The 14,075-nt window shown below is 51.2% G+C and overlaps 1 protein-coding gene across 1 annotated transcript in view; it reads left to right on the plus strand.

Annotated features, from left to right (window-relative positions):
• The first annotated feature begins 267 nt into the window (after positions 1-267).
• Positions 268-14,075, plus strand: part of CCDC180 (coiled-coil domain containing 180) — a 55,919-nt gene continuing 42,111 nt past the window's right edge. The window contains 9 exon segments of the mRNA XM_060101245.1: positions 268-369; positions 1,752-1,942; positions 4,708-4,796; positions 5,862-5,971; positions 6,978-7,106; positions 7,205-7,315; positions 7,435-7,530; positions 9,661-9,824; positions 11,184-11,303. Coding sequence (XP_059957228.1) covers positions 301-369; positions 1,752-1,942; positions 4,708-4,796; positions 5,862-5,971; positions 6,978-7,106; positions 7,205-7,315; positions 7,435-7,530; positions 9,661-9,824; positions 11,184-11,303 — 1,079 coding nt within the window. The 5' untranslated portion in view covers positions 268-300.

Genomic DNA, 14,075 nt, shown 5'->3' on the forward strand with positions numbered 1-14,075 from the left:
AGTTCGAGTTAGGTTCTTGCCTAAGGTTTGTTTCCCTTTTGCTTCTTCGCACCCCTCCCCCTCTTCTTCTTTTAAAGTAAAAACCCTGAGGCCTGATAGGGGCCCTGATGCTTTCTCCCAGGGTAGAGGAGTCTCAGCCCCGGTGGACCCGGCCAGCCTGTCTGCCTGGGGATCCTTGTCCTCGGGGGAGGACTTGTCCTCGGAGGGGTAGGGGGAGGTTTGTCAGTATCCGTCCGGGTCTAATAGAGACCAAACCCCAGACAACAGCTTCCCTGCAGGGGTGTCCAGCCAGAGGCCAAGATGTCCTCAGTGGGGAAGGTGACCCAAATTCCCAGCGGGAAATTCTACCAGCAGATCTTCGAGGCTGAGGTAAGCCTATTCTTCTGTTCCCCCTTTTCCTGCTCCCCCCTTCCCTCTGGCCCCCTGGAAACTTCCCTCCCTCTGAAGACTTCCTTGCCTGGAATCTAATGAAATAAGGGCTTTGAAATTGCTTAGATTAAAAATAATTCTTATTGGCTCCTGAAATGTAAGGATACAAAATAAGAATGTCTGTTTCTGAAAATTAGAAAATTAAAATTTAATTTAATTTAATTTAATTTAAATTACTCAGAAATAGCCATTGGGTATCCTGGAGCTTTTACCTAGCATGAAAGCATTTCTTATTTTTCTGTTTAAAAACTGGGTTTGATTCTATAGCAGTGTCTTAAAACCTACTTTTTCCCTGGTTAAATTATCCCAGAGACCTTTCCGTGTCACTGCACATTCACGAACTTCACGATGTTTAGTGGCTGCCTAGTTTTTGACCTAGGACTTCCCATAATTTATTAAGGTAATAATGCCCTCTTGACAGCCATATAGGTTGTTGGCATTGCCTTGTCATCTATAAAAAACTGCACAGATGAAACAATATCTTAAAAGAAACACACAGACTCAAACCCTTCCTTTGAAGTTGTGTACTGCTTATTTAAAAGGGATTTTTATTCCTACTTTGAGCCCTAAATAATGCTCTCTGTGGAAGGCTTGGAAATTATAATAGCATAAAGAAACAAAAGGAACGAATTACTCACATGATCCTGCGCCCTCGAAGCAACCATTCTTAACGTTTGGGTTATTTTCTCCTCGTCATTTCCCCATACATTTAAAGTTTTGAGATTATAATGTATAATTTTGGTTATAATTTTAATTATACTTTTTTTTTTTTTTTTTTGCCCCTCCACGCTCCTTGCGGGATCTCAGTTCCCTGACCGGGGATTGAACCTGGGCCACGGCAGTGAAAGCCTGGAATCCTAACCACTGGGCCACCAGGGAACTCCCTTAATTTATGCTCTTAATTGATATATTTTATGGTATATCATATCCTGAGCATTTCCTCATGTCATAAAAAATCCTTTGTAAGTCTCATTTTTAATAAATTCCTAACATTCAACTGAAGGGTCATACTGGGTTTACTCAACCAATCTCCTGTTGTTGGACAGTTCCATTTTTCCAATTCCTTATGATTATAAATGCGGGGATGAGCATCTTGGTCCTCATTAAAATTTCTTAAAAGATGCCCTCCTAGAAATGGCTGAATGACTGATATGGGGAGGGGAGAGCCCACCTGCATGGGGTGTGCCCTGGGGTTGCAGGCCTCCCTCAAAGTGCCTTCCTGCTGGCCGGCTCCCACGTGACCTTCTAAGACAGCACAGTCAGCCTGGGTGCTGGGAAGTCTGCAGTTCTGATCCCCCTAACCTGGATCTTCCCGGATTTAGGTAAAGCTGGTCCGCTCCCTGGCATCCACCAGGAAGCGAGCTATGGAGCGTTCCATGGCCCCAAAGGATGGCAGGAAGCTCTTGATGAAGAAGATGGATATTCGTGAAGGGGAGATGATGTCTCCTCGACAGCGGAAGTGGGTGCACAGCCTACCCAATGACTGGGTCACAGAAAACCCTGTTCTCTACAGGTAGGTCCTGCTGTCCAGGCCACATCCCACACATTAGAGGTGGTCAGAATTTTCAAAAACTCAAAAAGAGCTCACAAGATGAGTACCAGATAGGTATGAAGTCCCAGGTACCTCCCCTGAGAGAGAGAGGTAATAACAGCTACTTTGCAGGATTGTTTGCTTCTCCCTGTCTTCCGCCCTCTCCCTCACTGGGCACTGGGTATGCAGATCCCAACCTCCTGGAACTTGAGGCTTCAACAGTACATAAATAAGCAGGTCTCCCCAAGGGGGGGAAGGCTCTGACACCAAGGACGGGGTGGTGGGACAGGAGTCAGGAAAGCTGTCTGAGGAGAGGCCTCAGCTGAGATGAGAGGATGAGGAAAGGAAACATGGAGCAGGGCTCTGAGACAGTACCGGCTTATCTGTTCCAGAAGGCTGAAGAAGTCAGCGGGCCTGCGGAGAGGAGTGGGAGGCGAGGCCAGGAGAGGTTTGCAGGCCACAGTCCGTATTTTGGACTGTACTGAAGTGAACAGCTGATTTGCATTTTTAAGGCCTTCAGGTTGTGCGGTGTGTAGAATGGGGGGGGGTTGCAAGGAAAGGCAGGGAGGCCAGGGAGGAGGCCACCACAGTCCACGCAAGCTCTGTGGGGCTGTGAGAGGGACACAGGGCACTTCAGGTTTATTTTGGAGGCAGAACCCACGGGACTAGGTGACAGATTGGGTGGGAGGAGAGGGCTCTTGAGAGTCCTAGGTCTCTGGCCTGAGCGCTTGGGTGGACAGCAGAGGTGCCATTCCCTGAGATGGGAGCAAGTGGGTTGGGACAGGGAGATGAGGAGTTCCTTCTGAACTTCCGAGTTCAGAAATTGAACTTGAGATTCCTGAGCATGCCATTTCAGCTCCCTGAGCTTAGACTCCTCAAGCAGGGAGAAAGGAACGGAAAGGAAAAGGAAAAGTGCTTCCTCACGGGGCACTTTGGAGAATGTAGCAGGAGCTGGGCTTCCCTTAGGCTCGTCAAGCTCTGCACCAGCCATAAACCTTCTCGAGTCTGGGACTCTGGGACAGGAAGTCAGTCCTGCTGTATCTGCCTTTGTGTTCCTTTTAACCTCCATTGGAGCAGGGATTGACTGGGTAAAAGTTTCTGCCCTGCCCTTTGAGTTTTCCCAGGAAAAGGTCCCCTGAGGCTTCTGACACTCAGCACCCTGAACAGCTGGGCAAACCCACTGGCCACCCAGGCACAGACTGGAGGTCAGCATTCTCCAGCCCTGTCCCTGATGCCCCATGCAGGGGTCCAGAGGCACACACAGCTGGAACCTGACCATACTCCCTCCCACCTCCTGGGAGGATAGTCTTGTGCAGCCTGGCTGTGACTCTGGCTCCTACAAGGGTGCCAGGCTCCTCTCAGCTGGCCTGTTTTCTACCAGACTCAGGGACTCCTGACATCTCCCTGTGCTTCCCGAGGGTCCCCTCCTCCCCAGAGTTTAGCCTAGAACCACCTATCCTCCCCATAACTGGATATAACATCAGTCAGGCGCTCTGGCACCCACAGGACACTGTTTGGGGAAAGGCACTTCTCATGGAGGGTGCTGGCGTTGTGCTGGCTTCCTGGCACAGACAGACAAGGCCAGCTCTGCTCTGGACACAAGAAGAGAGATGTGCTTATAACCTACCAGGCCCTGCCACCCTCAAAGCAACTGGGATCACTGACTCAGCATCGGCACCTCTCTGGGGTGCCTTGTCCCCTCCTTGAAAATTTGGCCAGCCAAACCGGTCAACTTGTGCATTCATTCACACGGGACAGGACCTCTGGTGGGTGGAAGAAAAACTTGGGGTACGGGTAGATCACCACTAGTGTAAACCAAGCCCCCAAGTTCCTGGGACAAGTGGCCAAGAAGCCAGAGCCGTTAGCAGCTCCCATAGTTGGGGCACCCGGGCTCTAGTGGGGCCGCCTTAGTCCAGGGGCATTTGGTTGACAAGGCTGAGAGACCCACCTCTGGAGGGCCAGCCTGGGCCCCATCAGCTGCCACCCAGGCCCTGCAATCTTCCTTGGTGGTAGGTGTACCATGAGGACTACATACGAAAAAGTCTGGAAAGTGCTGCACATGTCAGGGCCCCGAGGAATGGCAGGCGTCACTGAGAACTGCATTTCTGTGACGCTTGCCCTCTGGACAGCACATTAAGGGATTTTTATTCCAAAGCTGAGGTCATGCTCACCCACCTGGTCCTCCCTACTGAGATAGTTTGTCCTGGGATCCCAGCTCTCTTCTCCCACACCCAGACCCCATGAACCATGGACCTTGGCGTCACATGCAGGGATCTGGGAATCCCAGCGCCACTTTGTCCAGTGACTTCCCTCCCTCATCCCCCATCCTGGACAACGGGGTCACCCTGGCTGCCTCATAGGATGGGTTGTTGAAGAAGCAAATGAGGAGCGTGCTGAATGCTTAGCCCCAGTCTGGCTTTCCCAGGTTGGCCAGGCCCCTTGTGGCCCTCAGTTTCCACATGTTGAAAATGGCTCCTGCCCACCACTCACACTTGTGCAGCCAGAATGGAGCAAGATCCCTGAGGGCAGACCCCAGCTTCTCATCTGAGGACTGTGGTGTCTGCTGGCAGCAGATGCCCAGGCAGTGTTTGTTGGGGGCACATCCTCAGGGCATTTTGCAATCAGTGGGCCCAGACTTACCAATTCCCAGGGTGTGTCTCTGGAGACCCATAGCTACCCTGGAGGGGAGCAGGGTGGGGTGTGTGGTGGGGGGTGTTGGTTATTGTTTTCCTCTGCTTATGCCTCAGGGAAAAGGAAATAGCCAAGAAGGAAAAAGCTCAAGAGAGTGAGAACAGCATTGCTGCCAGAGAAGTGCGGGGCCTCCCAGACACCCCCGGTGAGCCGATGTTCAGGCGTGAGGGCGGGCATGGCCTGGGCCAGAGAGCGCTCTGTGGGGAGCTCCTGGAAGCACTAACGTAGAAGCACCTGAAGGTCCCACTGTTCCTCTGCTCAGCATCATAGAGGGCCTTCCCCGGAACCCACCTCTCCGCCCCGCCCCTCTCCCCTGGGCCTTTGCCTCCCAAGCGTTTCCCCTGAACCTCCCCTGAACCTTCTCCCCAGCACAGGGAACTTGGGGGGGAGGAGGGGCTGCCTGCACAGTTAGCATTTCCTGATGAAACCATTTGGTAAAGGATGTAGCTTGCTCTTCTGTGATTTCACAGGAGGGTTTTTCAATCTGTATCACATTACCCTGGTTTGACTTTATCTGGATATGGAGGCTCTTTTTCTTTGTAATTAAAAAAGTAATACATACTCACTATAGATAAAGGAAGGAGATAAAGCAGAAGGTGAAAACTCCGCCTTCCCAATAGCACCCTTTCTCCGCCGAAGAGTGCCCACCGCCCATGAAACCACATAGTGTCCCGGGTCCCACCCGTATTCAGAGGACAGCAGAGCGCAGGGTGAGCTCACAGACCCTAGAGCAGAGGGCCCACGTGCCAACCCCTGCCGAGCCTCTGACTGCCTTTGGTCTTGGATCCCCATGCCTGAGTGTCCTCACTTGTAGGATGGGGCCGGTAATAGAACCTGCCTCTTGGCTTCATCCTGAGGCGTAACTGATTTAGAACAATACCTGGTGAATGGTAAGTGCTGATAAGTGTTGGTAATTCTTATCTGTGTATGTATTTTCTTCTATAAAACTTAAAAAAAAACCCTAAATGTTCCTATTCTATACATACCATTTGGAACTTTTTTTGAGCATTTAACTGTATATGCAAGACTTAATCCCCTACAGCACTTAGGGATCACGTTCTTTTTCCTTAAGTCTCTGACACTGCTGGCCTGCTTTGGGGGGCCATCTCCTGAGCCCAGGCACTTGCTGCCTTGCTGTCTTTTCCTGGGTACTCTGACCTCGCCTTGGAGCTCTGAGGGCAACCTCATCACCTCCGTTGTTCTCCCCCAGTTCCTGAGAGGAGCAGCACCATCACCCTTCAAGACCTAGAGGCTTACAAGAGGAGGGGCTATGAGAGTGCTCTAGCGAGCTTTAAGGAGGAGATCGATCAGATTGGGATGGTGAGAATTCTCCCTCTCGCTTGCCTTCTGTTCCTGGACCGTTCCAAGGGGAGGGTGGACTCTGCACAGCGCCCACCGCCGACCGCCCCTCCTCCCAGGTCCTCAGTGGCTCACCAGGTGTAGACAGAATCATAGTAGCTATGTTTGGATGGCTTGCTACAAGTTCTGATTATGAGAAGAACTCTATATGTCAGGTACTGTTATAACCTCCAGTTTATAGGTGAGGCCGAGAAAGTCCTCCCTGATTTGGCACGTAAGGGCCACGTGGGAACTGGACTCTGGATCTGATGCTAAAGCCCAGTCTTTGATCTCCCTGCTCAGTCCTACTAACAAGGGGCCAAACGGCCTGACCCTTAGGCACTACCCTCAATTGGCTCACTGTTCCTCTCCAGAGACCTCTAACCAGACTAATCCCTGGAATATTGCCTAAGTGAGACCCTTCTTTGCCCTTTCGGGTCCTCTCTGGGCCCCGGATCACACTCACCACTTTCTCCCTGAGTTCCCTGGATTCCGGGAGCTGGTAGTAGACCCAAAGCACCAAGAAGGTGCTCTCCCGGCCAGCTTATCACTTTCCTAATATATCCCAACTGGACTTGAGCTCTGGTGTCACCATGAGCTCAGTGGCTTTGGTCACACAACCGAACTGAGCCTCAGTTTCCTCATCTGAAGTACTCTTGGAATTATTTCACTGGCCACTTCTTTAATGAATATTTGTTGAGCTCCAACCATGGACCAGGCATAAGGTCAGCACGTACTTTGCAGGCTATGATGAGCACCAAGTGAGTCTGAGGACAAGGGCTCACACATGATGTGTGTCCCGAATAGTGCTGCCCTAGTGCTCTGGCTGTGAACAATTAGTAAACCTGAACTCTTTAGGTCTAGGTAAGAGTTACTGTTTTTGTGAGAGGACCACAGCTGGCACTTCCCTATTATAGGGTTGGGGGGGGGGTCCTTCCTGTCCCAGGGGTGTTGATACCATAGCCCTCGCCCTCCTGGCCCGTTATAGGAAATGGAACCTCTCATCTTGGAGCCAGGAACCCTTCTTTTAAAAAAGCTGGCTGAGTCTGACGAAGACATCAACAATCTCTTCGAAAAGGTGGAAAACGACAACAACCTTGAAGACTACACCATCCAAGTAGGGGTCCCCTCGTGGCGGGACCCGCCCTACCTGCGTCCTGCTACTTTCTTCCCTGCCACCTGTTCTCCCAGCCTGACCCAAACTTCTTGGCACAGACCCTGTTGGAGCTGCGGGATCAGGTGGCCGAGAAGTTCCTGCTCCAGAAGCAGGAGATCGAGGAGCTGGACAAGACGCTGCACTCGCTTGAGTTCTCCCGGGCAGATAAAGTGAGTTGGCCTCCAGATGTGCTCTTGGTGATTTTCACTTGTGGGATTTATGAGTCATCACCTGTTTTTAGTTCTCCAGGAGAAGGGAGTCACTCACTGTGGTGCCTTGTCATTTCTAGCTAAAAAGTGTGTTGAAGAAATATGTGGAAATCATAGAGAAAACTTCCTACCTCACGCAGCCCGACGTGTACAGGCTGATCAATAAAGAAGCCATGGTGAGTGGTTTTCACGTGCAGGGGATGAGCCCGCGGGAGCAGGACCCCAGGATGCCCTAGAGCCTGGGTCTCAGGAATGATGGGCTTCTCATATATAACATTTCCAAGTAACTCAGGTTGGCTACTTGAGTTCAGAACTAGAGTCTTTGTTAAGTATTTTCAATAGAAATCTCTCTAGTACATTTTATACTTCCCTGCCATGTTCCCTGCCAGTTAACCTAATACTGTGTCGTCAATGTGACCAATGCTAATTTTATGAGCACCTACGGGGCCGTGTCTCAGCTACCATGTGCAATGCTATGTGTGCTACAAGACAGAGGCGTGATCTCACAACTGTTGTGGTCTCAGGGTGGTGTGTGCACTCATAAGTGACCTCAGCATGCTCTGTATGTCTAGTTTTTCTAGTGGTTCTTGTCTTTCCTCCTGCTGTCTATCTATTGCTGAACCATGCCTGCTCCTCTGGCTCTGTCCCCACTGCTTCTCTGTCCACACCCTCAGCCTTCTCCAAATACTTCCTTTGGGATAAAAAAAATACAAGAAAATCAAGGTTGTTCATGAAGGGACACTTCTTTTGGCTACTCAGAGGTACATTCTCTTGTATAGGTTTCTAGGTCCTGTACAGAAAGCTGGGCTTGCCGGTTAATGGGCCTCCTGGCAGCATGCAGGGTAGAAGGAGTACAGTGTTCAGAATCACAGATGGACTCCAGCCCAGGTCTGTGCCTTGGGGTCCTGGACAAAGCACAGACAGAGAGTGAGCACAGACCCCCCTCTCCACTGCCCAGACATGAAAGTTCCTGAAATTACTCAGCCCTAGCACCTGGAACTCCATGTCCATAAAATAAGGATAGTGAGGGCTTCCCTGGTGGTGCAGTGGTTGAGAGTCCGCCTGCTGATGCAGGGGACACGGGTTCGTGCCCCGGTCCAGGAAGATCCCACATGCCGTGGGGCGGCTGGGCCCGTGAGCCATGGCTGCTGGGCCTGCGTGTCCCGAGCCTGTGCTCCGCAACGGGAGAGGCCACAACAGTGAGAGGCCCGTGTACCGCAAAAAAAAAAAAAAAAAAAAAAAAAAAAATGAGGATAGTGATACTTAAACACCAGTACTTGGTGGGAGGATGACATAAGAGGACGCAGCAGTGGCCGCTCTCATTTTGAGACAAGCAGGAGTTCCTAACTTTGAACCATTTGATCGATTAGGGGAGTCAGAGTTAACAGTGTCCCACTTATGTTTCGGCATTTGACTTTCCTGTGTTTATTGTGTGCATAACAACTGGCGCTTCCTACTTGCTCTGTGTGCATCTATCTCATTTAACTTCACCAATTCCTTGTGCTGTAAATGGCATTATCTTTACATTATGACTGTGGAATTGGAGGTTCAGGAGATACTTGCCAATGCCCCCCAGCTGGGAACAGCCGGCATCAAACCTCAGCTTGCAGTGAAAATTGTTACTGAAATTTCTGCCTGCTGAGCTTGGCGGTTCTCGCCCTTGCCCCAGGGCAGTGCATAGAGGGCTTTGGGACATGCGTGGGGCATTTTTGGCTGTCCCAGTCCTTGGGGGACTTGGGAGAGGCTGCTCTCATTTCAGGGGGTAGAGAGGCTAAATGGCAGAACAGTGTCACACAGTGAAGAATCATCCCGACTGCCATGCCAAAGGTGCCCTGGTGAGGTCCGCTGGGAGGACTGCCAAAGAATGTCCTAGCTCTGATCTCATTTGGTAATTGGGTACTGGTTCTCATCACAACCGTATGTGGCTGGTCCCTGGTAGCATGAGCACTCTGCTTTTGGAACAAATTTATTAAAAAAACAGTTAAACACTGAAAGCCTGCTGAAGTGCTTAACTCCAGTGAACTTAGAATCACCTTTTTAAACAAACAATCTGAGGTGGCCTTGGAGCTGGCTTGAAACTCACATGGTCATGGTTAAGCCTTCAGGAAAGACCCTTGTTATGTCCGTAGCTGCTGAGCCTCAGGCAGCTTCCTTGAGTGCCCAGCGACCCCACAGTACTCCTCAGACGCTGCCACGGCCCTGCTCGGCCCTCGGCCCGCAGCTCACCAGCCCCCTCTCCAACTGAGCCCTGTTCTGACCTTGGAGAGCCCCTGCTCTATCTAGAGCCTGCCCACCTGTGACTGCAGATCATAAACCACGCCCTGCTGGGCAACCGGAGGGCCCTCGCCCAGCTGTTTGTCAACCTGATGGAGGCCACGCTGCAGCAGGAGCTCGATGGCCACCGCCGCTGGCAGGGCCTGGTGGATGCCTGGAAGGCTCTCAAGAAGGAGGACCTGGTGCAGGGTTTCAGGTTGGTGGCTGCCCACCCCACCCGAGGCTCTCCCCCTGCCCCCCTGGGCGGCAGCATAGGCGGGCGAGGGGGGCACATTCTCCCTCCCTTTGTTGTTACTTTAAAATGCTCTTGCTTTTTCTGGTGGTAAAAGTAATAGGTGCTCTTTTTTAAAAGTCAAAATAGATAAAAGTATAAGGACGAAATTAAAAATCACCATTAATTCCTCACCACAGTGAGAAGCACAGCTGATATTTGGTATATTTTCTCCCAGGCTTTTTTAGACCCATACTGCGTATGTAGATTTGTATCTTATTTTCTTCGTACACATTTTCTCATAAGCATTTTCTGAGCACTGTACAAATTGTTTGAAAATGTTAGTCTGATTATCTGCCCACTGTCCACTCTTTACTATTACTGGGCCAAGGAGAATGGCCATCCCTCAGGCTTGGGACACTTCCCACCCTGTGGTAGCAGGTTTTACCCATGGGAGGCAGGGTGAAGAGAGGGCCCATCTCCAAGCTTCCTCCACCAGATGGCACTTTTGTTAATACTGACACAAGGGTCCTGGAGCTTTTGGCCAATAAGGAAGGCTTTCTTTTGCTAAGAAAGGGACTCTTGGGACCAAGATGTCTGAGGACACCAAAGAGTGTCTGTCTGTGCTGTAGCCGTGTGGGTGGGAGGCCCATCTGTACGCCCATATTTCTAGATGGAGAGCACCAGAGTCTGACGCTGGGGAGGAAGGAAAAGTGCATTGAGGTCTGGCTGCACCTGTACTTTCCCTGTGACCTTGGTCAAGGGCTTGAACATACAGAGCCTTTTTCTGCAGGTGTTGTGATGAACTGGTGATAGGGTTTCAGTGATGGTCAACAAGATGCTGTATGGAAAGTGCCTGGTCTTGGCCTGGGCTTGGGCTTGGGAGGTTGTTAAGATGTCAGTAATCATCATCGGCAGTGATGGCAGGAGCTGACATCTCCTGGGCATTTCCCAGGAGCCAGGCATGGTGCTAAGGGCTTTGCTCACATTATCTTGCTGGGTCCTCACAAGTACTCCTTGAGGAAGGTACTGTCATTAGCTCCATTACAGAAGAGGAAACTGAGATTCAGCGGGGGCCACTTGCCCAAGGTCACAGAGCTGGAGGCGGCAGTCAGGCCCCACACCCGATCTGTGCCTGCTGGTCCCTCCATTCTTCTCTCCCCCGCTCTCCTTCCCTCTCTTTCTTCCCTCCTTTCCTCAGAGGCCCGGATGGAGGGGAAGGGGCTGGGAGTGGTGTCCGGGTGCTAGGGTTCTGCACGTTCTTACCGTGGGTCTCATCCCTTCTCTCCCATCCACCTTGCCCCTCCCCTCCTCTGCATGGTGCCGACGTGTCTGGACGCCCAGTGAGTTCATGGCCAGTGAAAGGATCCAGACTACTCCAGCTGTGCAGATGGAGCTGGAGACCATGTTTAAGAACCAGAGCGCCCTGCAGCAAAAGCAGCTGGACCATCTCTTCACCATCTGGTACAGAAGGAGGGGCCGCTGGGGAGGGGCACCTTTCGGGGGGTCCATGGGGGAGGCAGGCACAGTCTTCAGCGTTGAACTTTCTTCTGAGGTGTCCTCCAGACCCGGCCATCTCCCAGTTCTCTGGTCCTGGGCTGGTTGCCTGGGTCCATGTTCTGGGGTGTCCCCGCCCCAGTGGCAGCAGGGCACATGACACATTTGCTGCAGAAAGAAGTTTAGTGTGGCTCTGCCCAAGAGCTTGGAAGGGGGTAATGGCAGGGGCGAGGTCGGAGGGGAGCTGGGGAAGGAGGGGCCAGGTCAGGGGCTAGACTTTTCCTGAGGGCAGTGGGGAGCGGAGTGACTCCATCAGCTCTGCAGTTTGGAGGGCGGGTAGAGGGGTATGAATGAAGCTGAAGGCTCGGAGGTTGATGAGGAGGCTGCTGCCATCAGACAGGGACCTGTCAGAGGCTGTGGATGCTTCCCTCAGACCTGGGTCCAGCTCTGATCCCATGATAAGCTCTTTGGAAGGGGCATACTGAATGTTCTAGACCCTGGAAGCCCACCGTCTGGGGAGCCTGTAGCATCCACCCTTAGCAGCAGGATGGAGCCTGTGTGGTCCTGCAAGGCAAAGACATTTCATGTGTTGGGACCCGTGCACCTCCTTGGTCCCTTGGATGTTGAGATGGTCCCTCGTTGGACGCTGGGATGCAGGTTCTTCCCGTCTCCCCACCACAGAGCTCAAGTTCTCCTGGGACATAAATGACTCTTAGGACCCCTACAACGTGAGCCAGAAGGACTCCCTCAGGTTTGGCATCTCCTGCCCCATGTGCAGCCACATTTTCATGCAGTGTGAAATTAACAACGTGGATAAAAATCTCAACACAAGGAAAAGTGCTTTTGTTGTTTTCTCTGACTCCACTTATTTCGGACTCTGAGTCCTTGTTCATAAAGCTGAGCAAAACTTAGCCTTTCTTGGGGATCCTGTCCACTGAGGGAAAGTTACGGAATCCCACCCAAAGCCAGGCCTGGTAGTGGGAGTCTGGTCATCAGAGTTTGGTCCACACACATGCAGCTGGGCAACTGCTGCTGCTTCCAGACTGTTGGACGAAGGAATCTTGAGGAGGCCGCTCTGAGCCCCCGAGTCCTCACACCCAGGCAACCGTTGCTGTCCAGAGATGTGGGTCTTGCAGCTGCTCCCACGGTGCCACCAGGAAGTAGGCTGGTGGTACTGCCAGGCTGGCACTGCCAGGCAGCCGCCATCCTGCTGTGTCTGCACCTCCCCCCAACCCCTTTCTTTAGGTGAGGAGACAATCCTGGTCCCCAGCGTCCTCCTCCTCCCCAGGGCTCTCAGCCCACTCCCACAAATGCCTTCTCCTCAACAATATTCTCGACTCTCCTAAGAACTTAGACTTTTGCAAACAAAATGCAGAAAGATTTTTAGGCTGATGTCTTTTATGCCCCACCACATCCCTCATACAGGCTGTGAATGTGGGGCTGACTGCTGCCTGAGTGGAGGGGAGAGACAGGGCCAAAGACCTGGAGAAAAATGCATTCATTGATGCTTCTGGCCAAAGCTGGAACACACTGTATAATGGCAGTGTCTGCAGGCAGAGCATGGAGCTGGGTGTGTGATATGACCTGGCCTGGAGGAAGGTGGGGGCAATTCTAAGAAATCAGAGGCAAGAGCACATTTATAGGACATAGGACCCAGCAGTGGGAATATATAAAAAGGTGAAGTCAGGACATAATCCCACTGTCTGGAAGCATTGCAAACACAATGCTTAAACACACAACTTAAAGTTGCAAAGCCTTGATCACAGAATTCCAGTGAGTGTTGAGCGAAGGTTTGGGTTTGTGGTGTTTGTGCAAAGAGGTCTGGACAGCTCCCACAAAGCACACTGTGTAGACACCACCTATGTTTCCTTGACCTGTCAGCGGCTGCTAGGGAGCCTTCTAATCAAGCCCGAGGAGCTGTTCCATGGAACTGCCTCATATGGGATCACACGTAGTGCCCACGTCCCATCCCTGCCCAGAGCTCCAGGCCTTCCTCTGTAAACCCAGAGCCCCAGATGTCCGGCGAGGGTCCTTGTTTTGGCGCATGCCAGGCCCTCTGCAGACTTGTGGGCAATGATGGCAGAGGGGTGGGGAGTCTTATTAAGATTCCCATGGCCCCAAGAGGGAGTTATCCAAAAATCCCAGGAGAATCCCCATGGATTTTCCTGGACCCAGTAAGTATATGTGCATGTAATTTAAAAATAGTTTTTAAAAATAAAATTTGCATTTTGGAGTAATGTTAGATTTACAGAAAAGTTACAAAGATAATACACAGAATTCCTGTATACTCCTAATCCAATTTCCCTGATGTTGTCACCTTACACTGCCAGTGGACACTTGTCAACACTAAGAAATTAACTTTGATGCGTTCCCATTAAGTAAGCACCAGACTTTTGGGGATTTCACCAGTTTTTCCACTAATGTCCTTTTTCTGTTCCAGGACCCAGTCTAGGATGCCACATTGCATTTAGTGCAATGTTTAGACTTGAGATTATGCACTGCACACTCTTGTACCTACCTTTTGCTCTTTACTGTCCCACTATGAGGGGGCTGCCCAAGACCATCCTGGGTTACACGTCTTGTCCTGACATAATTGTTCATCGCATCCCCCTTTCACTGGCAAAATGTCCTGGTTTGGACAGTAAATAGCATGTCATACGCATTTTTCCACATCACTAAACACCACCTGTAACTTCCTTAGTGGCTTAAAGCAACAATCATTTTTTGCTTCTCATGATT

Source organism: Mesoplodon densirostris, chromosome 6, assembly GCF_025265405.1.
Source record: "Mesoplodon densirostris isolate mMesDen1 chromosome 6, mMesDen1 primary haplotype, whole genome shotgun sequence".
Classification (NCBI taxonomy): domain Eukaryota; kingdom Metazoa; phylum Chordata; class Mammalia; order Artiodactyla; family Ziphiidae; genus Mesoplodon; species Mesoplodon densirostris.